The sequence below is a fragment of the Piliocolobus tephrosceles genome, chromosome 9, assembly GCF_002776525.5.
Source record: "Piliocolobus tephrosceles isolate RC106 chromosome 9, ASM277652v3, whole genome shotgun sequence".
NCBI classification, from domain to species: Eukaryota; Metazoa; Chordata; class Mammalia; order Primates; family Cercopithecidae; genus Piliocolobus; species Piliocolobus tephrosceles.
This window is the reverse complement of record NC_045442.1, coordinates 87,672,089-87,699,682: the sequence shown is the minus strand read 5'-3', so window position 1 is coordinate 87,699,682 and position 27,594 is coordinate 87,672,089. Positions and strand designations below refer to the sequence as shown.

Here is a 27,594-nt window from a genome sequence, read left to right as displayed (position 1 = left end):
CACTGCAGGCTGGCCAGAGCTTCCCGACCCATGCAGATCAAGGGTTCCTAAAGGACAGGGAGCTGCCAGCGCTGCTGAAGCCCGGCCCCCGCAGCTCCATCTGTGCAATTCAGTGCGTACCACAGAGACTGGAACACCTGCATTTGGGGGAGTGGGTGTGTGTGGATGTTTAAAAAGACTGAAGTTGATAGAGTCTGCTAATAGACAACAACAAACCCAGGAAATAAATATGTAAATCGTACACTTATAAACTTGATCTTGAAGATCACATGAGCACAGAGATTCCTAAACTCATTCAAGGCGGAAAAATACAAAAAAAAGGTAATCTTCATGGAATGCCAAGATTCTTGATCAAATTAATCAATCAAATTAAAATAATTTTAATAGCAAAAATATCTGTTCATTATATATGTTGAGGATGTATCATCCTCAACAAAGAAAACTGCAAGCCAGGTATGATGTGCACCTGTAATCCCAGCTACTTGGGAGGCTGAGGTGGAAGGATTGCCTGAGCCTGGGAGGTTGAGGCCACAGTGATTGCGGGACTGCGCTCCATCCTGGGCGACAGACAAGACCTTATCTCAAAAAAAAAAAGAAAGAAAGAAAGAAAAGAGGAAAGGAAGGGGCAGGGACAGGGGCAGGCGCAGGGGCAGGGCAGGGTAGGGAAGGGAAAGGAAGGACCCAAACTAACTGTCCTTGAGCTTTCCATTATTATTGGCAGTGCCCAGCTTTCCATGGTTCGACTTAGGATGGTGTGAAAATGATGTACATTCAGTAGAAATTGTACTTTAAATTTTGAATTTTGATGTTTTCCCAGGCTAGCGACATGCAGTACAATATATTCTTACATGAGATATTCCACACTTTATTACAACATAAACCTTGTGTTAGATGATTTTGCCCAACCATAAACTGAGTGTTCTGAGTACGCTGAAGTAGGCCAGGCTAAGCTCTGATGTTCAGTAGGTGGGGTGGATTAAGTGCATTTTTAACTTAAAATATTTTCAATGTCTGATGGGTTTTTTGGGACATAACCCTATCGTAAGTTGAGGAGCATGTGTATTGGGTTTATTTGGAGTTGTTTTTCCTTATTTGGTTGTTTTGTTTTCTATCTTATATGAGCAAAGGGGTAAAAGATTTCAGAAAAACACCTGAGAGGTAAATCTTAATACCATTCAATCCAGCATATCCATTGGTAAATTAAGAATGAGCGAAAGCCCCCCACTGGCCAAGTGTAAAGGCTGGGCTCCCTGAAACAGCGACAGGGACACTCCAAGTACTTTGAAAAACACCAGTTCAGCCAAAACCTCACATTTATTTTATCCAAAAGTTACCAAGGCTCACAGATGCCTTTGGGTTTCCCCAAGGTCACCCAGTTAATTATTGACATAGCAACTCCCCTCGCAAAGCAAAGAACCAAAATGATTTCCCACATCCCATGTTGGGATGCATGTTAATGAGGAAGGGAGGCCTCTGCATGGGGGGGCCTGAGCTAAGTATGTCTAGTCAGAGTCCAAATCTGGGACAAACTTGAAAAGCTTCCTAATCCACCTATATGCAGAAGAATGAAGCTTGGAACTCATTTCAAAAGTTGTTTCTCCTGGTGATTTAAAGACACACTCCTCTCTCCCTCATGCACACAAACACAGACCTGCAAGAGCACTGTCCCCTCCAGAGCCTGACACTCCAGACCCCCAGCAAGTGTGAAATCCAGGTGTGACTTTCTAGGCATGGCCTGGTAAGAAAGGGCCTGGCACTCCTTGGCTCCCTCCTCCCAGGCAGAAATGGTTAATTGCCAGCTCCAGGCTGCCTCCAGCCCAGCCCTAATCACCGATCTCAGACGGCTGGGCTGTGCTGTGCTGGGGCTGAGCAGCTCCAGCCCAGGCTGGGGTTGTGTGAGCAGCGGGAGCATTCTTCCAAGGTAATGATTAAGCTGAGTCCCCAGCAAGGGCACGAGCTGAGCTGGGAAGGTGAGCCCTATTCACACCTCGGCCAGGCTGCGGTGGCCAGGACTGGTTTGGGAAGGCAGGGCCTCGGTGTGCAGGGGCCCCAAGCCAGCAGCCACAGCCTCCTACCTGCACAAGGGTGTTCGGGAGCATCTCAGGGCCAGAGACTTTGCTGCCCGCCCTGCCAGGACTTTGTCCTCACCCCCGGCACCATGAAGCTCCAGGTGTTCTGGACTGGGCTGGAATACACCTGCCGGCTCCTGGGCATTACCACTGCTGCAGGTAAGACCCCGCCTCCTGGCTACTGATCCTTGCACACCGGCACAGCAGATAGGGCTGCCTGAGGGGTGGGAGGTGGCCGGGAGACAGCAGGCACATCTGGCCACTTCTGTGCTTCAATTTTTTTCCCAAGACCCCCAGAAACACTGCTCTGTAGAGCAGTAGCAGGTGCAGCGGGGTGAGCCTCAGGCCGGGGGCCAGAGGGCTGGGTGCTGGATCTTTGCTTGGCAACTCACCCTCCCTGTGACCTTGGGAAGCCTCAAGATCTTCATCTGCAAAATGATTCCAGGGGTCTACTCAGAGAGTTGTCATGAGATGGAGGTGGAGACAGAAGGTGAAGGTAGAAAGGGCTGGGCCTCGCTGTGCAGCTACAAAAGGTCAGCTGAGCTCATCCTGCTTTACTCAAACCATAGCCCTACCTCATGGAGAGAGAATTCCCAGTCATGAGCAGCTCTGCCCAGTGGGGACAGCCTGAACTAGGCTGGACATGGAGATCACAGGCTTCCCTCGGGCCCATGCTGGACCCTGTTAACAGAATACCCTGTAGGAACCCAGACCCCCGTCTGAGGTCTAGCTGCAGGAGTGAACTGTGGTCTTAGCAGCAGAGATGCTTCCCAGAGATGCTGGGCCCCCCTCCCTCACCCAGCAGAATCATAGGGCTGCTCAACTGGCCAGGAGGGCAGACTGTTAGAGCAGAGCCCACAGCCACCATCCTGAGCCCTGCCTGCTCACTTCCCCAGGGCAGGCCCAACCCTTAGCCCCATATCCCCTATAGGGCCAGGATCTGTATTGGGGAAGTGAACGGGCAGCACTCTGAGCCCTTAAGTCTGAGCCACATTGTCCCTTGGGGACAGAGAGGAGACACATCCCCTATCAAAGCCCTTCCCCACCACTGGGCAAAAGGTTACCCATGGGTCTTGCCAAATGGGGAAGTTCTCCTAGGTCAAAATCACGCAGTGCTGGTTCCTGCCCCAGCCCAGTCACTTGCCTGACCTTAGGGAGCCCCTGCCCCCTCTGCAGCTGCACTTTCTGATCTGTATGACGGAGATGCTGGACCTGCTGGCCAGGTGTTTGGACAGATTAAGGATGCAGGAACTGAGCATGGCTAAGTGGAACTGAAGATGAAAACCTCTCAGCAGAAGCCCCCATGACACACTCCAGAGCTCAATGGGAAGCTGGGTCATTTCAGGAGCACTGGGCTGGGTTCAGCCATGAGCAGGCCAGTAGGCTCTTCCAGCATCTAGGCCGTGAGTTAGATCATGAAGGGCTGCTGGATGGTTTAACCCCACCCCTCCTGCTACAGGATGGAGCACCTGAGCTCAAATGCGAGCGGTGACCTTGCCCAAGGTCATGCTGCGTGTCAGAGAGACAGCCAGCCCGGAACCCTGGTCCTTCAACTTTCACAAAGGCCAGAGCTCTGGCCAAAACCTTCCCTGCCTTGCAGAGTAGGAAGCCCTGCCCAGCAGGCAGCAGGAGGAGGTTCAGAATTGCTCTGCTGAGGCTCTGAGTGGAGGCGCTGATGGAGGAGCCAGATCCAGCCACTTTCAGAATCACGTTGTCATCTACACAGAAGGGAATGATGGCCAAGATCCCCAACAAGCAAACAAGCCATCCTGGGGAAAGGAAGGCCACCCTAAACAGATTTCCATGTCTGTTGATCTGAGTCCATCCTGCTCCCTCTAGACTCTGGTTTCGAAATCAGTAAAATGCCAAGAATCCCACAGTTTTCCTAGCCACACTTCACCCAGAGCAGAGGCCCACCTCCTGTCGAGAGGCTGTTCTAAGATGTATGTAGCAATCCTTCTAATGGATTAGCTAGAGACAGTTTAACAGTCTGATTTATCTCAGTCAATGGAAGAGTCTGCGGCCCTTGACACTCCCATATGCACGCACACGCACGCACACACACACACACCCACACAGACACACACCTACACACACACACGTGCATGCGCGCATAGTGCTCGTCTTAACCACAGCCTTTATCTCCGTACAGGAGACTGCCGTTATGCTGAGAATGGGCCTCCCTTTTGGTTTTGATAGGAGATTCAGACTAAAAATAGGCCATGAGTTCCCTTCTAATGGCCAAGCTTTCAAAAGATCTTGCTTGGGCTTTCTAGAGTGCTGGGAGTGAATGGGAAACTAGAGAGAGGGGTTTGGTGTTCTTGGGCAAATCTCGAGTTTCTTCCAGCATCACTGAACTCCTGGTCTATTTCCAGTACACAAGATTTGCAAATTCCTTATTCTCCTAAGCCTCTTTTTTGTTGAAATCCTCTGTTGAGAAATCCAGGCTTCATTTACAAGGCCACTGCTGCTAGAGAGGAAGTAAGACTGGAAATAAAGGGCCTCACTTTGCAGAAACCCTAGGGAGGTAGGGAGTGTGGATTTCTTAAAAGCTAGGAAGACATGTGACTCAAGGGTACTCAGAGTGTCACCTGCAGGGACCAGGCAGCTGCTAAAAGGCTACAACCTCTCATTAATTTAGCAGCCTCCTACCTGGACCCCCTGCAGACAGGATCAGGGCTGTCAAAAGCACTGAGGGTACCTGGTCTGTGCTTCTGCCAGCATGTCAAGGCCCTATGACTGTGGATGAAGCCACAACCTTTGGATGATGCCTCCTTAGGATTCCTTGAAGTCCCGCAGGCCATTCTTGCCCCACCTCAGTGTCCAGCCCCACATCATGAGGGGTCCTAGAGCACAGATGGATCATTGCCGCCACTAAATGGGGATAAACAGGCCTCCGGTAGTAGCATCTGGGTGGAAGTGTTTCTAAAATTAGAAAATTCCTTCCCTCTGAAAATTCCTTCCATGTGGTTTCCAGGACATCACAGACCACTCTCGCATTGTTTACCCCGGGCTCATTTGCATCACCTCCCTGGCTCGGGATGCGGGGGTGGGGGGCAGGCGCACCTGGGCCCATGTGCATGCATGCACTAGTGTGATGTCTAAGTGCCTCAGTTGCTGAGACGCAGCATCCACTGCTGCCCATGGAAGCAGACCCAGCTGGGAAATGGCACACAGGCTGTGAGCACTCCACATCCCCCTGTGCGGATGCCGGGGCCCCTGCCTGTCCATCCCTCAAAGCAAATTCTCCCTGTGTCCACTGCAGACAGGGTAAAGGTGTCCTGAGTGCGAGACTCAGGCCCCAAAGTAGGCTTAGCCCTGTGACAGGTTCTCAGCACAGACCAAATGGCAGGAAAGGGGGCCTGGGAAATGGGTTTAACTGATCCTGGAGCACAGCGGTCCAGGGCGCTCCTCCTCTGTGAGATGAGAAAGGACCAGTCCCACAGCATCGGTCCCGATTTCAGGCTAGGAAGGCAGGGTTGGCTTCCCTTAGAACTTCCGCCATCCTCTTACCCTTTAACCTCAGGGGAATCGTGAATAACTCCCTCACCACTCCCCAGCCCCTGCCAAGGTGGCCAGGAAGAGAATGGGAAGAGCCCCCTGTTTGGGCAGAGGGTGCACCTCTCAGGCTGTCCAGGCTGGGCATGGAGGGAAGGGGAGGCATGTCCCTGGGCCCCGCCTCGTAGAGAAAGCCCTCCCCTCCAGGCTGTGTCCTCACACACAGATGCGCATGGGCTTCCCCAAAACAGGCTTGCTCACAAAATGTCTCTGCGCGCTTGAGCAAGGCCTCCCAATTTCCCTCAGAGCAAAGAGGCTCCAGCTTGAGGCCCCACTGCCCCATCTCCAGGGCTGAATTTCACTCTTCCAGCCTCTGCCCAGAGCAGGGATTGCTGAGAATGAACATGATTATTTGAGTATGTATTCACATAATACTCAAAGCCCAAGCTTTGCACTACATATTTTAAATGCAGTATCTCATTGCATCCTCCTGTCCTTGGAAACATCATCATGTTCATCCTCATACCCACTGTATAGGAAGGGAAACCGAGGCCTGATGGGGTGAAGAATCTTGCTCAGGGTCTCACACCAGGAAGTAAGAAGACAAAGTTCCACTTGATGATGGTCTGCTCCTGAGACCCCACTCCTAATTGCTATTTCCTCCACCTAAATCAGGATTTAAAAGCATGTCTCATAGTATTTTGATGATCCCAAGATGCAGGATGAAAAACACACAGAGCAGAGCAAGAGAGGCCTGATCAGAACTACCCGTCCTCTACCCTCATGCTCCTGCCCTTGGCCAGTTCTGATCAGGCAGGTGGGGTCATGGTGAGGACACACATACACTGAAGCACATAGTCAAGGGTCACCAAACACTTCCTAAATCTCAAGACACCGATATTCATTGCACCTGTCCATTCTCTGTCTCAAGATGCTTTAACAAGCACCACCATGACCTTCTCTAACCAAACCTGCTTCTGGACCCCATCTGGGGACAGAGAGATCTGCACACATTTCCAGAGGGAACTATCACGGTAGGGCTTGCCTTGATGGGTCCAGAGGCACAGGGCTGACCGCATGCATTATGGTCATTGTCTCACTCCAGCCCCACAAATGCCTGTGAGGATGGAGTGCTGGGCTCAGTCCCATTTTACAAATGAGGAAACTGAAGCTCAGAACACTGAGGTAGCCTGGCAGAGCTCACATGGCCAGGAGACAGAGATCCAGTGTTGGAACTCCACTCTGCCCAAACACAGGACTGTGCTATGGCAGCTCCAAAGCAAAGGGCATAGCAGAGCCAGCAGGGACATGAGGGGGATGGAGGCAGAGCCATCCTGAGCGAACTCTGCTTGTCAGGCTGACATGCTGTTTCTCACAAATTGAGTGCTTGGGAACAGCCTGGGATCACTGAGGGGTTTTGTTTTGTTCCAGGTTTTGACCCATTAACCTGTTTCTCTATATAATGGATGTGGCCACATTTTCAACTGCTCCCATACTTTCCACACAGTTAGAGCATTGGCTTATTAAAATAGATGAAGAGAAAAGAAGTGTTTAAAACCCAGCTGTTCTCATTATATTTTAAAGGGTACAGCAAATGCATAGTTGACCTTAGCCCTGTTCAAAGCCTTCAGGAAAACAAATGCTTCTGAAGCGACCATCTTGGGCCCTCCATGCTAATTTCACCCCTCTTAAATGTATATCCCCATGACCACCTCCTGCCGTTGAAGAAAGCGTCACGCACTCCAATGCCTCGCAGGTGATTTATCACCCAAGCGAGCCCACATTGCGTTTTCAGACCTTCCAAGTGAATATTGACTGTTTTCCTCTTCTGTTATAATTGGCTCCATGAGTAAATGGAATCTGCCTCCCTCTGTTTCCCCCACCTACCACCGACACGCAATAGGATTTGGTTCAAACATTTCCTTCTTCACAACTTTGTGCCTGTGCCTTGCTTCTAGCTTTATAACAAGAAATCTGAAACTTCAGTTAGGTTTCATTTACCCGGCAAACTGTTGCTGAGTCCTCAGTCATGCAGTGTAGACACATGAATTAGGATGGCAAGACCTCACCCTGTGGGAGCACATAGGCCAGACAGAGAAACAAACTAGTAAATGCACATCTGAGCACCAAGCACCACAGCATAGTGTTTGGGAGGTGGGTCTGTGTCTTGGGACAACCACTGTATCTACCCTCTGGAGTTGTGAGGACTCAATGAAACAATGGCTAAAGTAGCAAGCTGCCTGGCACATAGATTCTCACTCAGCATAGGCTAATTTTAGAGGAACGTGCAGGGCATGGAACTGCATAGCATGAGTTATCGGCTCCTTTTGTAGGATGGAAGAAGTAGGAAGGTCTGAGGAAAGGAGCAAAGCAGTATGTGACCCATGAGGCTGGAAAGAGGAAGGGGTTACACTGTAAAGGGCATTATACTGTGAAACATTTCTCATCACATTCTGAGCTTGGGTTGTGAAGATCAGCCCACAGGAACTTGGCTATTTCTACACTACATATAGTAAGCCAACCAGAGGAAAGATGGCAGCCCTGTTTTATTTTTCATGGGATGACAACTCTTTCAAGATTGTTCTGGTTTCTATTCCGCCTTCTGAAGAGGGCTGTGAACAAAAAGAAATGTTGTCTGACATAAGTGGCTGACACTGTGGAGAAGGGGCTCAGGAAGCCCCCCAGGTGGCCAGGTAATGGTCAGATGAAGAAGCCTGGTGTGTGTGGAATGGACAGAGAACAAGGGGGACATAGGCAATGCTTTCTGGAAACCTGTCATGTGGATGAGTAAGCAGATGCATTCTCCCTAAACACTGAGAAGGAATAGGAAGTGAATACCTCGGTTCTCCCTGACATTGAGACCTAGAAGAAATTTATCCTGTGGGCCTGTATAAGTTTGTTTTCACGCTGCTGATAAAGACACACCCAAGACTGAGGAATTTTCAAAAGAAAAAGGTTTAATTGGACTTAGAGTTCTGTGTGACTGGGGAAGCCTCACAATCATGGTGGAAGGCCAGGAGGAGCAAGTCACGTCTTACATGGATGGCAGCAGGCAAAGAGAGAGGGCTTGTGCAGGGGAATTCCTCTTTTTAAAACCATCAACTCTCTTGAGATTTATTCACTATCATGAGAATAGCATGTGAAAAATTTGCCCCCATGATTCAATTACCTCCCACTGGTCCCTCCCACAACAGATGGGAATTCAAAATGAGATTTGGGTGGGAACACAGCCAAACCATATCAGAGTCCTTACAAGACAGATGCTATTCTACATGAGACACTCTATCCTCAATACTGACAATGAACCACGTGGGTATGCAGAGTCCTTCCTCGTCACCAAAGGGTGGGGTATCAGCCCAGATGGCCTCACAGGTAGATTCTACCAACACTTAAGGAATAAATAATATCTATTCCATACAAACTCTTCCAGAAATTTGAAAGGAGGGAATATTTCTCAGTTTATTCTATGAAATCAGTATTTATGTGAATACCAAAACTAGACAAAGATATTACAAGAAAATTATAGATTAATATTCTTCAACATAGATGCAAAAATTCTAAGCAAAGTTTTAACAAATACAAATATATTGAAAGAATAATATATCATAACCAAGTGAAGTTCATCTCTGAAATGCAAGGTTGTTTTAATATTTGAAAAATCTATCAATACAACTTACCATGTGATATGGACTAAATGTTTGTGTCCCCCCACCCCCAGCCAAATTCATATGTGGAAATCTTAACACTCAAGATGATTGTATTGGGAGGTGGGGCCTTCTCTGAATGGAAATAATGCCCTTATAAAAGAGACCCAAGAGAGTTCCCTAGGCCCTTCTACCATACAATGTGCGGTAATAGTGAGAAGACAGTTTTCTACAAGAAAGGGGTCCCTCAGACACCAAATCTGCCAGCACCTTGATCTTGCAAGTCCCAGCCTCCAAAACTGTAGGAAATAAATTTCTGTTATCTATAAGTCACCCAGTATATAGGATTTGGTTATAGCAGCCAAAATGGACTAAGACATCATATTTAAAAACTAAAAAAGAAAAGCCATATTATCATCTACATAAACACAAAGTTTTAAATAAAATACAACTTTTTTATGATTAAAATAAAACTAGCATCAGCAAACTAGTAACAGAAGGAAACTCCTTCAACCTTAAAAGGTCATTACAGAAAACATACATTTACTTAAATGTAAAAGGCCAGGTGCTTCCTCCTAAGATTAGGAACAAGGCAAGTGTGCCCACTCTACCACATCCAGCCAACATTGTACTGGAGGTTCTAGCCAGTGCCAGAAACAGAAACAAAATGCATACAGGTTGTCGAGGAAAAAGAAAAATTGTATTCACAGATGACATTATCATCTATAGAAAATCTAATAGAATCTACCCCAAAAGCTACTTGAGCTAATGGAGGGAATAACACATTGCAGCAGATAAGCTTAATACATAATAATCAACTGTATTTCCATACATTAGCAACAAACCATTAGAAAATGAGATCTTTAAAAATACAATTTATAATAGCATCAAAAATCTGAAATATTTAGGGATAAATCTGACAAAAGATGTAAAACAAAATACACCAGAAACTAGAAAACATTGCTGAGAGATAATAAAGAAAATCTAAATGAATGGAGATTTATCTTGTTGATGGGTCAGAAGGCTCAATATCGTTAAGACATCAGTCCTCCCCCAAATTGCTGTACAGTTTCAATACGAGCTCAATCTGAGGTCTCTTCCAACTGAATGTCCAGAAATATCTACCATGAAATCCTTCTCTTTTCCCACACTGTCTCTGAACCCTGGCTCATGTATGTCAGCTGAACTGATCTCCACACGTAGGTAAACCTCCCCACCATGCTTACCGTTTACCACAACTTCTGAGCAAGAAGCCTGTGGCTACTACTTACTGTCCCAGTGAATTCACAGCAACCGGCTCCAGCAACTCCACCTTGGAAATGGTACAAATCTAGCTTTTCATCTCTACCCTGGCGGTGACCACCTCTCCTGCCCATTGTCATCAGCCTGGTGCATCTTTCCCTGAGATGTCCTTGGAGATCCTGAGTCCAGCAGGAGATGAGAATGAAGGGAAGCAATAAATATACATGGTGGGCTCTGAGGCTGCCCTCAGCAACGGTGAGTACAAAATTCTCATCCAATGCCCAGGGCATCCAGTGCCAAGGTCACTGCTTGATACAAAAACCCAGTTAGTGTGGCCTCTGATGACTGTGAAGCATCCCATGTTGCCACCAAGGGCATCACAATGAATGCAAGACATATGTCACAATTCAACCCATGGAGTCAGAACGGATAAGCAACAGTGGACCATGAGGTCTGCCCTATGACAAGAGCAGCAGCAGCCTGAGGCCAGGAGAATATCCCCTCAGTAGGCAGCTCCACAGATGGCCCCAGCCTCAGGAACATGCTGGCCTGAGCCCCGTGGGAACCCTAGCAGGGTCATGGAGGGCTAACACAAGAGATGTGGAGATAGATGGGAGTTTGGGTCACTTATATCCCAACTGGGCTTTGAGAAGGGACCTCAAAGTAAATTAGTGAACAACAAACAACATTGGTGCACAGGGAAGAGCTTTTTGGATACACACAAAAAAACTACAAGTGTGTTAATGGAAGCAAAGGATGAGAATAAACCCTCTCCTTTCCCTGGAGAATACTGATGGGAACAGCCTGCCTCTTATAATAGCTTTCCTAGCCATCGTCTGCATTTGTGCAGCACTCTCATTTACTTAGACTGAGCAGTGGTGGGCACCGTTTTGCATGTTTTTATTTTCCCCATTTTCCAGAAGAAGATGCAGACCAGAGAGTTAATCACTTTCCTGAGGATGCAGGACTCGGCTTTTCTGATGCAGGCCCCGTATTCTTTCTGCTCCGGTGCAACGCCCTCCTAGCTTTCATCCACCCATGCTGAGACCAGAGCTCCAGGATGACAAGGATACTCACACAGTGGCTGCCCTGCCCAGGGTTGCACCATAGGTTCTTGGCACAGGATCTCTGATCTCTGCCAAGCCTGAACTACACTAAACAGCTCAGGAAAGCAACACACAGAAGCAAGCCCTGGCCCCTGAGAGAAGAAAATTCTTGTACCAAGGTTGGATCTGGCCCAGACAGGAGGGACAGAGACTGGAGGGAAGGAGCTAACGAAATGAGAGAGGCCAGGCTTGTCCATGAATGGCTCCAGCAAGGTGCAACGCAAGGCACCTCCTGGGATCATGCAGGGAGTGAGACAGAGGTGTGGGGTGAGCTGTGCTGGAGTGGGCGTAAGGTACCTCTGTTGGGCTGGGGTGAGAGTATCTGGGGAGCCTGAGGTGGGATAACAGGGAGGGATGGAAGGAGTCAAATGCCACTAATGGCCCTATCAAGCAGTGCTGTTCAGTGTTCCCGTGCTCCTCCATCTGGGCAGGAAAAACAGCACAGCCAGATTGAACCAAGTCTCAGGGTGATTCTTTCTTGCAGAGAATTTGGTGTCATGAGGCTCTGATTCTGGGGGTAGCAGGGCCTTTGTGCCATTGTTTGTCTCCATTGATTAGCTCCTGATCATTGATCTGCTAATCCAAAGATCAGATTTTCAGTCCCTGGTCCCAGATCCGGGCAATGCCCCTGGGGCATCTTTTCCAGTGAATTGCTAATTCAGGCCAACCACTTCCACATTGGACTAGCATCCTGTGAAGGCAGAGTTTCCAAGACACAAGCCTCACTGCCCTGTGAGAAGGATGGAAGGCCAGAGCGCAGGCCAAATTCCACAAGGAGCTAGAAGCCCTCAGACCCTGGGCCACCCAAATCTCTGGATGCCAGGGCCAGGGAAGGATACCACTGTCAGGGCCAGGGAAGGGCCTACACTGCCCTGAGGGAGGGAGTGCCGCCTTGGGCTTAGAGTGAGGGCCACATTAAATTACAATGAGGGCCTCCGTAGTTTTACAGTAAGTACCCCCTTTATTTTAAGAGGAGCACCTCCTTCATTTTAGAATACCTCCTTAATTTAATGGCAAATACCGTCTTAGTTTTAGGGAGAACACCTCCTTAATGAATGAGCACCTCTGTAATTTTAGGAGGCGTGACTCCTTAATCTTGAGCCCTGGTGTCTTTCTGGGCCCACCCTGGTCCTAGTTCTCTGGGTGCCACAATTTCTTTGTGCTTCACAGAGAGCCCCGCCTAAATCTGGAAACCTGGCAGAAACCTAAGGTCCAATTCCACAAAACAAGGAGTGGGCCACCCTCATCCATGGGTTGGAGTGAGGTCTTTGAGAGGGCGGGGGCCCACCTATGCCGGCTCTGGGAACAGACGCTCAGAAGACTGGAGAGGAGTTCCTTCTTACCTGTGCCAATCCCATCCTGCATTCAAGTCCACACTAAATTTCAGGCCACATTTCATGTTCACCTCCTGCCAATTCTGGAGACTAGTCCCCTGGAAAAAAAACTTTTGGGAAACTCCAGGCCCCGAGTGAAAACACTTTGGAGTCCTATATTTGTGTCATGTGGAACTGTGATACCTTCCAAAATATTTTGTTTCCAGTACAGTCCAGTCAGCACACCAGGCTAGGGGCTTCCAGGCCAGGCCCAATGTGGCTGTCTGGGGTGAGTGTTGGATACAGTTCACAAAATTCCTACAGCAAGGAATAGCACTTCTTGCTTTCTTCACTTTTTCTACTGGGAATGTTTGCAAAATGCAACTGTGGGAGGGACCTGCTTTGGATGATACAGTGTTCTCCTCCACAGATCCTCTATGAAGTCTTAAGTTATAAAACCACCAATAGGATTCCATGACCCATTGGAAGTCCCCAGACACCACCCCTATTCCTCGGAGTCTGAATCTCCAAGGCTATGGGGCAGGTGCTGCAGGACCCAGAAATGCTTACTCCTGAGGAGTCAGAATATAATGTTTACTCCTAAGAAGTCAGACCAGACACAGAGACTTCCACGCCAAAAACCTCAGGTGACTAGATGACAGAATACACTGCTTTTCCAGTTACCTGTGTGTGGCTGCATAACAACCCACTCTAAAACATAGTGACAGAAGACTACAATCATTTGATTATGCTCAAAACATTGTGGTTTGGGAATTCTGGTAGAACGCGGTGGAGGCGGCTCACCTCTGCTCCATGATGACTGGGGCCACTGGTGGAGTCACAGATAGGGTGGCTGGCATGGCTCACGTGGCTGAGGTGGCTCATCTGGTGCTTTGGTTCTGATTGTTGTCTGGGTCCATCACTTCTAGTCTGTGTCACATCTGCTGGTGCCAGAATGTCAAAGATAACTTCTTCCATCATTTGTTCCACATCCCACAACCACCTGGGGCTGTTGTGCCTCTCATTCTCTCTCTCTCTCTCTTGCTTCCTTTCTCTATTTCTCTCTCTCGCTGTCATTGCTCCCTCTCTCTTTTTAGAAGTCTCTCTACAAGGCTGGCTTAGGCTTCCTCACAATGTCAGTCTCACTCCTCAGGGATTAGCAGGCACATCTTCACAGCAAAAAAAAGTTCTTAGCCAACTTTCCTGAGAGATGGCAGCCAGCACATCACTGAGAAAACTGGGAGACTTTAGGGTTGGCAGTTCCCACTTGGGAGATGTGCAGATGAAACAAGATGTACGGAGAGGGCCTACTGTCTACCTGGCGTGTGGTGGCACCTGGGTGAGAGGCAACAGGGCTGACATGCCCAGGAAGCTTCCAATCCCAGACACCTCCTGGCCAGCCCACACCTCTGCCCCCCACCGCCCAGATAGAGCCCAAACATTGACATGCAAGGGCAGGGCATGCCTTCTGCTTTATGCCTGGGGAACCTCCTTCTCTGGGTCCTCAGACAGAACAGACCCTCCACTCTCCTGAGCCGCTATGCCAAGCACCCTGCTGTGCCACTGGACAAGAAATCCACCTGCAGCACACCATCAGGAGCCACAGCCAGAACAGTGCTTCAAGCCCAACTCAACAAAGAAACTAGCAGATACCCTGTGCTGGGAGAGGAGGTGACCAGGAGCACCTGGAGCTTGTCTCTGTCCCTCAGCCACCACCAAATATCACTGAAGTCTCTCACCATCTGCACGGGGTCAGGGAGCTTTCTGAAATACCAGTCTAAACATGAGTCCCTTCTGCTCACGCTGTAGAGCCCACTATTTAAGAACCCTGCAGTCGCCTTGATCCACATGCACACTGCCCATTGTCCCCGACTGTATCCCTGCTTCTGCTGTTAGGGGCTCCCACCCCCTGCAATGCCTGGCCCCTCCATCTGCACAGGTCCATTCCTGCTGCTTTTCTAGTCCACTCTGCTTTCATCTTTATTCATCTTCCCTGATAGTCCCACGAGCGGCCCCTACTGTCTGGCCCCAGAGCTCCTGGGTGAGTCCCTCATCCAGCCTGGGTCACTGCCCTCGCTGAATGCACTTTTCTCAGTCCACATCACATCTCTCCTGCTGAACTAAGCCTACGCCGGCCATGAGCCTGGTGCCTGGCCCAACCAGTAACCACAGAAGACCAAGTGGGCCTAGGAGAAGTGGCCAGGAGCCGCCCCCCAAGGAGGGTGGGCCTGTCGCTCCCAGCAGAGCCGCCTGAACATCAAGACCAGAGGCAAACAGTGGAGGACAGAGGAAGGACTCAGTGTGAGTCCATGTTGTCTCAACCTGGCATGCTCTGCATCCGGGAACACGAACCCCAAAAGTGGGAGGATTGAGCAGAAAGCAGTGACCCTTTGGCCTGGATATCAGCGGTCTTTACAGCCTCCCATGAGCGCCCCACTGATCCCCTTCCACCTTGCGTAAATTGAGGAGCCATACTCCTGGCTCCCCACACTCTCCTCCTCCCACCAACTGGCATCCCTCAGTCTTGACACGCAGAATCCAGCCGACTATGGTTGGGAGGGAGCTTGTGGGAGTGACCCCACGCTCCTTAGTACAAAGTGACTGACTGGACACCGGGAAAGCTGCCAGGGCCAAGTTGGGGGGAAGGAGTCGCCTCTTTGCATTGATCACCTGACATCTATCAAGCACTAAGCCGTGCATTTCAGACTCCAATCCAAGCAATTTTCTCCAATCCAAGCAATTACTCTGAGTTATAACTCATTCTGCTCCTTCCACAGATGAGAAAACACAGCTTGGATGAATTAAGTACTTATCATTTGTGTATAATAACACACAGAACTGGAATTTCCATCCAGCTCTCATTTCTCTGTTGCCATTTTTTGATATTTTTTTAATGCAAACCAGCACTATTTCTACAGTGTTCCTCAAATGCCCCTCTGACCGCTGACCCTTTGTCTGTCTAAAGAGTACAAAACAAAAGCATCAAAATAGCTCTCCACACGCCAAATGGGTGCAGGTCAGGGAAGAAGCTGAGTTCCCAAGACCCTTTCCTGCCATCTGCTGGTCGTCCGCCACTAGCCCCTGCAAATTGGCCAACATGACATGCCACGTGAGTGGAGCCCACGCCTGCCCTACGGAGTGCTCAACGCAGATGTCAGCCCTGAGTCGAACACCCATTCCCAGGCCCAGGGCAGCAAGCACTTCTTCCCCAGCCAGTGATTCACTGAGCACCCGTGACATGCTTGGTATCAGTTAGCTCACTGCAGTCCTCATGACCAGTGTGTGCAGGAGGTATGATGAGGAAACAGACTCAGAGAGATTGGGTGACTGTGCTATGAACTGGAAAACGAGACACCGAAACTCAGGATCTGACCTGGGCCTCCATCCGTAGCTGGTTGGTTGGTTTGACTTACATTCTGTGTGCCTCAGTTTCCTCTATGTAAAGTGGGGATAGCAAGAGTACCTTCTCATAGGACTGCTGCAATGATTAAAAAAGCAAACGAATGCTGGGTGCTGAGAACAGGACATGGTGAAAACCATGTTAAGTGGCCATTTGCCTGCACGACACACGTATACTCACCTATTCACACATGCACATTCACATGCATACACTCACACACATTCACACACACACACTCACACACATGCACATAGATACTCACATACACTCACATTCACGCATATATTCACGCACATGCACTCACACACACACACGTACACACACATACACTCAAACACACAGTCACATACATACTCACATATACACGTACACTCACACACTCACACATACACTCACACATACGTGCGCTCAAAAGCCTACCCACACACATACACATGTGTCCACACACGCACAAGCACATGCTGGCAGGCAATGGATAGCAGGAAACCGTGCACCACCTAGAGCTGGCTGCCTCCATCTGGTCTCTAGGCCCTCACTTTCCAGCATGTATCCTTGAGTGAACTATACAGGCCACTGAGCCTCACTGTCCTCCTCTGTAAAATGAAGAGAGTGGGACTCCTGTGCCACGGGCCTGCTGGAAGGGCCGGGACATGTACACCATGGTGTGGAAGCTCTGAAGTGCTCTGTAAGTTTGGACCCTTCAGTTAGGCTGACACTGCAGGGGTATGTGGCCCGCTAGCATCATCCGTCCTTGCCCCAGGTGAGCCAGCAGGGTACCTGGAACCTGGAGAGGGTGGGAGACTCGGTGTCCACCTCCTGTGAACCAAGGGGCTGGTGGCACGTTAGTGTGGGCAGTCGCCCATGAAGCACGGCGGAGCCCCAGAGCCCTCCATCCATCACTCAGAAAATATAACCGCCTCTTCTCGCCTGCCTAGATCCAAGTGCTCTGTCCCCTTTCCCCCGCCCCATATCTCCACGATCACCCCTCCCACCCCCCACCCCCGGAATCGAGGAGTGGAGTGCTGGTCGCTTCAGTGCCAGGCTCTTCCCTGCTCTCTGGGAGGGGCGTTTCAGCATTGGATGAAGTCCCCTTCAGCTTGAGACACCAGGGGATGGAAGCCCACACAATGTCTCTGCCAGAGAAGAGAGGAAGCATCAGAAGCCAGGAAGCAGCCCCATGAGCAGCAGGGAGGAGGGGCCACCCCCAGGTTGTCAGGGACGACAACCCAGCCCACCATCTTTGACTGGGAGGAAGAGAGGATGAAGCCACACTCCAGCACACAGCAGGGCCATCATCAGAGCCCAGAGAGAAACAGGGTGCCCAACAGTGTAATCAGTTAGGGACAGAAAGATGTCTGCTCAGCAGGCCAATGCACTGCCCCTGGAATGTTTCTATCAGGGACTCCAAGGGTCAGTGCTGTGCTGGTTGTGGGAAGCCATGGGAGCCAGCAAATCCCTGTGAGGACAGCACCCAGAGATAGCAAGTCTGGAAAGGCAGGTCCGAGATGAAATTCACCCAGGACAAATGGAAGGTCATCACCAACTGCCACAAAAGGGGAGGAGGAGAGCTGAGGCTGAGCAACATTTCCTCGTCAGGGCGAAAGCCCAGGGGTTTAGTCAGCACTGGGTCCAAAGAAATGAGCAATGAGTGTGACCTTCAGCCACCCCTCAGCAAGCAAGACCAAGGCCACACAACAGCAACCAGCGACCCAAGCAAGAGAACAGGGCTGGGGCAGGGCCCATCCACAGCCAAGCACTGAAGCCAGACACACAGCACACACTGGGGTGGGCCCCAGCACGTGGCAGAGAAGAGCTGTGAACCAAGGGGCTGGTGGCACATTAGTGTGGGCAGTCGCTGGGGGCACTAAGGGTGGCTGCTCTGGGGAAGCTTAATCAGAAGACCACTGGGCCTCTGCCTGGAGTTCCAGGGACCAATCCAAGAGGCTTCCTGCTCTCTTGCACCTTGCTAGTCACAGCTGCCTGTGTCATGAAGAGAAGAACCTACCTTGGCTCTCAGTCCCCAGGACTCAGCCAAGGACTGAGAGCCAAGGACTGTGGACTCACTCCACAGCCAAGGTTTCCCTAACAGGGCAGTGCTGTAGTGCAGAGCTCTAGGCCCACTCTTCCTTCTTCTCTTGCCCCTTAGTGTTGATCGGCGTGGGCACTGAGACCTTCCTCCAGGGCCAGTTCAAAAGCCTGGCTTTCTATCTACTGTGAGTATGTGCGCACGTGCCACTTTTGACCTGTAAGTTCTGCTCAACTCACCGTACATCTGTCTACTCAGAATAACTCAGAGCAGTCCCCTTCCCATGCTAATTCCACCCTATCTCAGGGGTGAAGGGAGTCTAGGGGGGCTTTGGAATAGCTCCTGGTTTGCGCAGACCATCCCATAAATCAATGAATTATCCTTTCTACCCACCCATCCATCCACCAATTCGTCCAGCCAGCCACCCATCTATCCATCTATCTGCCCATCCATTCATCAACCCACCCATCCATCCATTCACCCACCAATCTATTCATCCATCCACCCATCCATTCATCCATCTATCCAGCCATCTACCCATCTATCCAGCTACCTATCCATCTATGCTCCCACCTCTTCATCCACCTGCCCATCCATCCATCCATTCCTCCATCCATCTACCCACCCATCCATCCATCTATCTACCCATCCACTCACCTATCCATCTATTCACCCACCCATCTATTTATCCATCCACCCATCCATCCATCTACCCATGCATGCATACATACATATACACACCCATTTACCCATCCACCTACCCATTTATCCATCCATCTTCCAATTCACCCAGCCAGCCACCCATCTATCCATCCACCTGCCTATCCATCCATTTATGCACCTACACATTTATCAAGCCATCCAACTACCCATACACCCAACCATCCATCGATCCACCCACCTATCCATTTATTCACCCATCCATCTATTCATCCATTCACGCACCCATCCATCCATGCACCCACCCATTATCTGTCTACCCATCTATCCATTTACCCATCCATACATCTATCCATCCATCCATCCACCCACGTATCTATCCATCCGTCCACCTACTCATCCATACACCCACCCACCCACCCATGCATCTCATCAATCATGTATTTATTCAGCAAATATTAATTGAACTCTTGTTTTAGATAAAGGGGGATCGGGTCAAAGGAATATATATTTGAGCTTCTCTACATGTCAGACACAGTTAAATGTCTTAGTTGCATTATGTTCTTTAGCTTTCACAGCACTGTAGGAGAAGTGCATATTGGCCTAGTTTTACAGATGAGAAAATTCAGGAGTAAGCAGGTTAGCCCACATCACCAAGCTCATGAGCAGCAGGATTCAGATTCGAACCCAAGACCCTTTTGTTTCCCAGGCAATGTCCTTTCTTCTCCACCACCAGTTACCTCTGTAAATGTGCCCTGACAGGAAGGTGACCCCTGTGCAGTGGTGTCCCAGGGGGTTAGAAGAACCTGGGTCTCTGCCACAGTATCTCTGCAGCCCCATTCTGAGGGGATTCCAGCAGTTTCTTCCTAATGAGATAGGAAGGCTGTGTATTCTAGCCCCACAAATCCTGAAGAACTTACTGAGCTGAGAAGCAATAGATAACAATTTGCCAGGCTGCCCCACAAATGTCCAGTTCTGCCTACAGGGTCCACCAGGCTGTGACCTCCACTCCCCTCCCTTCTCAGGATCTGCCTCCACCTTCAGGTGGCAGCTGACCTGTGTACTTAGCAGTCTCCACCCTCCCGCCTGAGAGCAGGCCCCTTGCTGTGTTTGGGGGCTCACACCTGCCATCTCCTAGATGGAGATGGCTCACACCTGCCATCTCCAAGCCCATTTCCACACTGTCTTCTAGACACACAAATCTCTCTGACAGCCTTCAAGGGCTCCCACCACCTCTGGTCCACACCCTGTGCCATCTTTTGGCCTCTGCCTCACTTCTTGCCACTCATGTACAGCCCGGAGCTTCTGACTCTTTTTCAAACTCACCAGCATGGCCTCGCCTCCAAGCTTCACTCATTCCATTGGGTGCCCAAGTACCTTCCACCCATTTCCACCTGCCCAATACCTGACACTCCTTCCTGGCATTCCGCCCTGGCCATTGTGCCCTGAGCCTGGAGCCCCTGCTGGCTGACAGTGACTTCTCCTTGTTCTGAACACCCTCCATGTCTAACTGACCCTGTCCCTGGCCGCTGTGCACCATTGCCCTGGGATCCAGAAGCAGGCGGGCCTTCCTCCTCTCCAGTGGGTACCTAATTCTCGGGTCAGGCCATGGCACGTGAATGTAGGCTGCCTTCTGCCCAGAAACCTGTTCTGTCTCTGTTTGGAAGGGACCCTATACCCATGTGGTCTCTGGGTGGTCCAGTCTAGCCTGGGGTCCCCTGCCCCTCGCTGTGTCCTGCTCTCTAACACCTGCAGGATCAGCACACACTGCCTGCCCTGTCTGTCCCTCCCTGCCACTCAGTAGCACCAGACAGGAAGTCTGAATGGGTCCCTTTATTCCCCAAGCCTTGATGTATCCCTTTGTCCCAGGGTGTAGGAAAAGTCAGTGGAAATTATTTTGCGAAGCACATGTATTGATGGGCCTGCTAGGCACACAAGCTCTGGAGCCTGAGTGCTGGGTTCTGATCTTTCCCCTGCTACTGATAAGGGGCCGTCGGTGATGGGGCAAACTTCTCTGTGCCTTACTTTCCTCATCTGTAAACTGACAGTAATTGTAGTGTTTATTATAAAATTGTTGCAAGGACTAAATGAGTTGATATTTGTAAGGCCTTTAGAACTATGCCTGACCCATAGCAATCATTACATAAATGTTAGTGATTATCATTTTAAAACCAAGGGGTAACTTGGGAGGCATAGAGAGTGAGAGGAGTAGAGATCACTGAATGATGTAAATAATCACATGGAGAGAGAAATGATAATGAGAATTGATATAATTACTGTGTGCCAAGCATGGTCCTAAGTGCTTTACAAATATCGTTTAATTCTTAGAACAGTTTTACTGTTGATGCACTATAATAACCCCAGTTTACAGCTGAGGAAACTGAGACACAGAAACGTCACACCTCTCACCTGTGATCATACAATCTAGAATCACAGAGTGTTTCTAGATTGGTAGACACACCCATGGCTCTGAGGAAACCCTGGCCCCCAGCCACCTTCTGCACAACACTATCTACTTTCATTCCTTCATTCATTGCAATGCCCATTAATGGAGCCCAGTAAACCCAACCCACTGTGACCCTGGGCTGTACAGAAGAATTAGACAGGGAACAGCCTGTGGGAGTTCACAGACTGGTAGCTCTGGTCATATGGTATCACATGGAGATGTAAGAGGAGGTCACCAGACAGACTGGAGAGGGAAGGGGAAGGCCTTCCAGGAAGAGCTCGCTTGTGCAAAAGCCCTGTGGCACCTGATAGCTTCTTGAGTTGTCAAGGGAATATGGAGGATAGGCAGTGAGACCCTCTGCAAGTACACATTCCAATTCCAATGATGCTAATGTGAGTCCAGGAGCGGCCTGGGAGCTGTGAATTCTACACATTCTTCAGGAGATGCTGATTGCAGGATCCCTGGATCACACTGGGAGCACGAGTAGCCTTTGAGGCATTCTGTATCAGGAGGAACATGATCAGATTCAGGTGTCACGCAGCCCCAGAGTGACATAGTGGAGGAGCAGGAGACAGGGCTGGGGTAAGTGAGGAAGTGGAGCTGGTGCAGGGGTCCAGGGGGCAGGGCCTAAACCCAGGCAATGCCCATGAGGTCAGAGAATAGAAGCGATTTGGAAGGTATTGAAGGAATGTAATCAACAGCTCCTGGTTACTGTTTGGGCAATATGGAAAGGAAGAAGGAAAGGGTTAGGAACAGGTCCAGCTTTAAGGTTGGAACACAGGCAGTGGGTGTCCATCCTGGTGACCAGCAGGTAGAAGGACCTGCCTGCCAGTGTCACACAGGGTACCAGGTGAAGGCCATGTCACCTGCTGGCCACGGTGCCCTCCCCACCCATCTCTGAACCCCAGACCCCACCTCTCCCCAACATGGCCCAGTACGGAACAGGCCATGGCCTGGAGACAGCCCTGGTGAATGTTGTCTGGGGGATTCCAGGTCAGTCCACTGGCTGTAGATGTGATGTCAGGAGGCCACGTGTGAGAAGATAGCCCTCAGGAAAGCGAAGGAGGACAGAGGCGCCAGCCTCCCTCTCACCTGTCTTCACCCGCAGGTTTACAGGAGCCGCTGTCTCCATATGCGAAGGGGCCTACTTTGTGGCTCAGCTGTTGGCCATCTGCTTCCAGTAAGTAGTCTCCAGAAAGACCCCTCCACTGTTCACCCCAGCCCCAGACACCACAGATGTTTCCATCCAAGAACCCACAACCAGGGAATGTTCTGCTGCTGAAGCCACCGTGGACAGGATCCTCCCACTGAAGTACAGCCAGCCTGACCTGGAGGTGGGCACAGGCCCATGGGCTCCATTGCCTTCTTTGCCATGGTCCCAACCAAGAAAACCAACCAATACATTCATTCAGGGCCTGTCCTTGCTCAGAATCCCCAGAAAAGTCCAGCTCCCCCTCACCAGGAGCAGCCAGTCACTGGGCCCCAGTGTCTGAGCCATCTGCCACCGGATGAGGACCCTTCAGAAGGCCCAGCTGGGAGTGAGCAAACCTGGGTTTGGGAACTGGCTCTGTCTCTTCCTAGGGCCTGGGGGCAAGTCAGGGGCGGTATGTCTGTACACCCCTCCGTGGGGCAGGAGTGCAGACCCTGCAGGATCTCATGAGGCCCTTGCTGCTTCCCAGCCTACACTCAGTATGTGGAAGCTGTCATCCGTGAGACCAAGGACTGCGGCTCTCAGAACCTATACACTGGTCTCTGGGTGGTCAGTGAGAGAGCCAGTCTTCAGATCCAGCTGTCCCAGCACCTTACAAGGCCACTGGCTGCCTCTCAGGCTCACCAGCCCTAAGGCAGAAAGCTTTCCCCCTTTCTGCTGAATTCCATTGCCAAGGTGTACTTGAAACTTCAGCTGGGCGGAAGGCTGGGGAGGAATGGACCCTGGATGGACTCCACCGCACCCCCCCACCATACACACACAGAAATGGGCACCAGGGGGCACCAGTGAGCCATGGCGGTCCAGCCTGCTGAGTATAAGAAAGCAGTGCTTTGGGCCCCCTGGACAGCCTGAGCACTCCCTCAAAGCTAGAGAGGCAGGATGCGCCTGTGTAGAGCCTCAGCTCTAGGCCAATTCAGAGGATGAAGGCTCTGGGTCTAAAGGCAGGCACTTGCCGCCTGTGAAACCTGGAGGCAGCGTCCCTGAAGGAAGCTGCTCAACATCAGACTTCTGCCAGGGCTATGTGTGGTGCCTGTGTATACAGTTAGGAAAGAAGCCCTTTTGGGCTGACACTGTCCTGTGCCTAGGCAAGGCTGGGTGAATAAGGCACAGCTGGATTCCAGCCTGCTCACTCACCTGGCCAGGCCTCTTGTGCAGTGCACTACAGGCATAACTGTCCCAGCCAGGTGGCTCCCGAACTGCACACTTTCTCTGCATTGGTGCAGACCTCCCAGTGAGCCCTGAGCCTCCAGCTCTCTTCCTCACTAACTCATGTAGCATCCTGAGAGCATTTAACTTGCTTCCCCCTCGACCAGAAAGACAGGGCTGGGCAGCCTTTCAAAAACTTGTGGACCCTCTAGATGGACTCAGGCAAGTCCACTCATTGTGGAACCCACACCAAGGACTGCTAGGGCCTCCTGTTCAACCAGGGCCCACTGCAGAGCATGCCCACAGCAGGGCCCGGCCCAGACTCCATGGCATCCAGTCTTGCTGAAGTTTTCCTGGGACACATTCTGCTAACCTGGGCTCCCTCTCACCAGGTGTCAACCAGGGTCCCTGGCAGACAGAGTAAGGGAGAAGGCTCACTGGCTAGGCTGCTTCCAGAAGTTCCTGGCCTACCTGCTGCTGTCGGTGGCCTGCTTCCTCCACCCCGTCCTGGTCTGGCACGTGACCATCCCAGGTAAGAACATGGGGGTAGAGATATGCAGCCCCAGCATAGGTGGGCTCTGAGCAGGAGGGGCTGAACCCCTCAAAGTCTAGCTCCAGTGGTGGCTCCAGGGTGCTTACCTGCCCCACTGTCCTCTCTAACCTAGAGAGTGGGCATGAGGAATCACAGGAGTGCCAGACATCCTCCATGCCGACCAAATGATAGGAATGTCCTGAGAAGTGCATCCTTCCTTCACAGAGCCATCCAGAAGTGGAACCGCAAAGGGGACCTCGCCTTTCCTCCCACTGACCTTGTGCGGTCTGAGTTTCCCAAGGGTGTGACATGGCCACTTCCCTGCCCAAACCCTTCCAAATCTCCTCAGTGCCTACCCATTCAGGTCCAAACTCCTCAGCCTGGGTTGAAAGGCACTTCAGGGTGGGATCCCAGAAAATCTTCACAGCCTCATCTACTTCCACTTCACCAGGTGCACACCACTGGCCAGCCTGCTTTCTGATCGCAGAACCCAGAATTTCTTGCTCCCACCTCTTCAGTTTCATCCACGACTTTTTCTGCTAGTGTCCTTCTCTCTGCTCCCTATCTGTGAAAACTGTGCCCCCTCCTCATGAACCCATCTACAATACAGGGAAGTCAGCCCTCTAGGGAGACCATGTTGAAAAGCAGAATCCCCATCCTTCCTGCCATTTAGCATCCCCGTCCCAGCCTCCAGGTGGACCTCCAAATCTGATGTGGGGTGTGAGGACAAGCCAGGCAAGAGAGCCAGGGCCACAGGGGCCTGCGTATGGCCACACAGCACAGGGTCACAGGAGCCCTGCTGCACGACATGCTCGCAAGGGCTCTGGATTTTCTCCGTGACTCATCTAATGTCCTGATCTCTGGCTCTTTTCCAGGCTCCATGCTCATCGTCACTGGCCTGGCCTACTTCCTTCTGAGCAAGCGGAAGAAGAGGAAAGCTGTCTCCGAGGTGCTGGCCTCCCCAGAGCAGTACACTGACCCCTCCAGCAGCGCCGTGAGCACTACCGGCTCTGGGGACACAGAGCAAACCTACACCTTCCATGGGGCCCTCAAGGAGGGGCCCAGCTCCCTCTTCATCCACATGAAGAGTATCCTAAAGGGCACCAAGAAGCCCAGTGCTCTCCAGCCCCCCAACACGCTGATGGAGCTGAGCCTGGAGCCAGCCGACTCCCTGGCCAAAAAGAAGCAGGTGCATTTTGAAGACAACGTGGTCCGCATCGTCCCCTCCCTTGCCAAAGGTCTGGATGATGGGGACAGTGAGCCAGAAGAGGAGACCACCTCTGACACGACACCCATCATTCCCCCTCCCCAGGCCCCAGTCTTCCTGTCATCTCTTACAGCCACTGGTCTGTTCTGAGCGCCTGTTCTTGCTCCAGCCTGAAGGACACTCAGTGAGGGGTCTACCTAGCTCAATGGCCCTCCCTGGAGTTTCAGGGTCTTCTCAGGTCAGCTTTTCAAAGGGTAAACAGACACCCCCACGCTGGCTGGGCCCCTGAGGCCATCAGGAGGTGTGACTGGCCAGCATTTCTGCAGAGGCCTCGAGGGAGGCACAAACAAGGCTCATGCCACCTCAAGCCAGCACAAGCTCCTTCCTCCTGGCCACAGGTGGGGAAACCCTTATGCTTCCCCAAAAAGACCATCACTCCCACTGTGCACAAGGCTGCAGGTGCCATTGCCTCAGCCCAGAAAGGACAGAGGATGTCTGCCCAGCAAAAACCTCTGGCCTTTTCTTACTCCTGATCCAGGACCCAGCACTCAGTGAGGAACCTGTGATCCACCCATCTCTGAAGGCCCAGGGAAGTGTCAGCAACTTAAGCATCTCTAAGGCAGGAGAAGGTGGCCGTGGGTCTTGACCAACCGAGACTGCTCAGGGTCGGGAGGGGAGACTGCAGGACTCTGGTGGGAACAGTCAGGCCGTGGGCCGCATTCTCTGCATGCTCCAGGGCTGGGGCTGAGCTGCTCAGGGAAACAATGCCGCGCTGTGCTGACTGTGGGAAAGCCAGGCCAGATGAGCAAAGCTCATTCCAGAAACATGGCTAGGGGTTTCCAGCCTCCTTACCACATGGCCTTTCCAAGATTCCAAGTTGATGATGCAAACTGAAAGCAGTGAATGCCAGGGCCCAGAAGGCAGTGCCTGCTGTGTGCAGGACCACAGAGGCTGCCCGGGGGTGGCACAGCACAGAGAAGTGGCAGTGCCATGTTTAGGTGCCTGGTAGCAGATTAGGTGATAAATATAAATTTCTTCAAAATGGAAGGAAGTGAGGGGGGAGGAAAAGGAGGGAAAATGGGAGGACAGGAGGAAGGTGGACAGGCAGGCAAGTTCTCTGCCATGGGACCACGGAAGTGACAGTTAACCCAGAAGGAACAAAGACATCTGAATCAGATATTCCTTTGTAAATCTGTAAAGGATTGGCAATATAGGCTTTACTTCTAAAAATTGCTGTCGGGTCCATGAGGCTGTTGCCAGGAAGAGCAGACACACCATTCTTCGTGGCAACTGCAGTGAGGGAGCAGTCAGGAGGAAGAGTCCCGTGGCTTCCCAGTCCCTGTGGGGACTAACGCCAAGCTCTGTAGAATGAACCTTAGAGCACATGCTCTATGGTCTAATGAGAAACTTGTGTTTGTGCTTTCACACATTTCAATGTTCCCTACGGGTTATTTTACAAAGGTATGAAAATAATGGCCAACAAGAAGCTAGTATCAGTTTGGGGCCTAAATGCAGCAGGTGTTCCTGATAAGCAGATAAGCAGAACTCTTCCTGCAGTAGCCCAGGTCTTGCCAGTCAAATGACAAATGGGTAATCAAGACATTCCTGCAAGCCCTTGATGGTGACAGCTGCAGAGCTGCTTCTTCAGCTGCCATCAAAGCAGGACCTCAGGACCTGACTGTCCACAGTCAGGGAAGAGTGAACAATATGGGATATGGGTATAGGTAGGTGGTAGGCAAGGATGGTACCCCATGGTTGATGGGTCGGGTGTCTCAGGCAGGCCCCTGTGCATGGAAAGAGCCTAAATGCAGAGGTGCCAGGCGTCTTTCCCATCATCCATGGAAGGGGAATGCGATGGCCACAGACACCCTCATGGCACAGACATGGCCAGCCTCTGACGTTCTTGTGCATCGGAATAGCTCTGTCCTCAGAGCCCCAGTCAGCAGAGCTGGATGGCCAGGTCGCAAGAAGCAAACCACAAAATGTGATGTCAGAGCTGTCAGATCTCGTTTGATAAACACTTCAGTAAACCCAAGTGCAGAGTGTTGTTTTGGGTGTGTCTTAGAGATGTGTGTTGGGAGCACCCTTTTGGAGG

At 51.0% G+C, this 27,594-nt stretch overlaps 1 protein-coding gene across 2 annotated transcripts; it reads left to right on the top strand.

The window, feature by feature from the left end:
* The first annotated feature begins 1,953 nt into the window (after positions 1-1,953).
* Positions 1,954-27,534, top strand: TMEM72 (transmembrane protein 72). Of its 2 annotated transcripts, XM_023198580.3 has the most exons (5): positions 1,960-2,228; positions 18,419-18,485; positions 22,513-22,584; positions 24,153-24,292; positions 25,168-27,534. In XM_023198580.3, exons 1-5 carry the CDS (start codon positions 2,159-2,161, stop codon positions 25,647-25,649), a joined length of 831 nt encoding a protein of 276 aa, XP_023054348.1. In that variant the 5' UTR covers positions 1,960-2,158; the 3' UTR covers positions 25,650-27,534. The 2 variants fall into 2 exon arrangements, with proteins under 2 accessions (XP_023054349.1, XP_023054348.1); XM_023198581.3 differs by lacking the exon at positions 18,419-18,485 and having other exon boundaries at positions 1,954-2,228.
* The last annotated feature ends 60 nt before the right edge of the window (positions 27,535-27,594 follow it).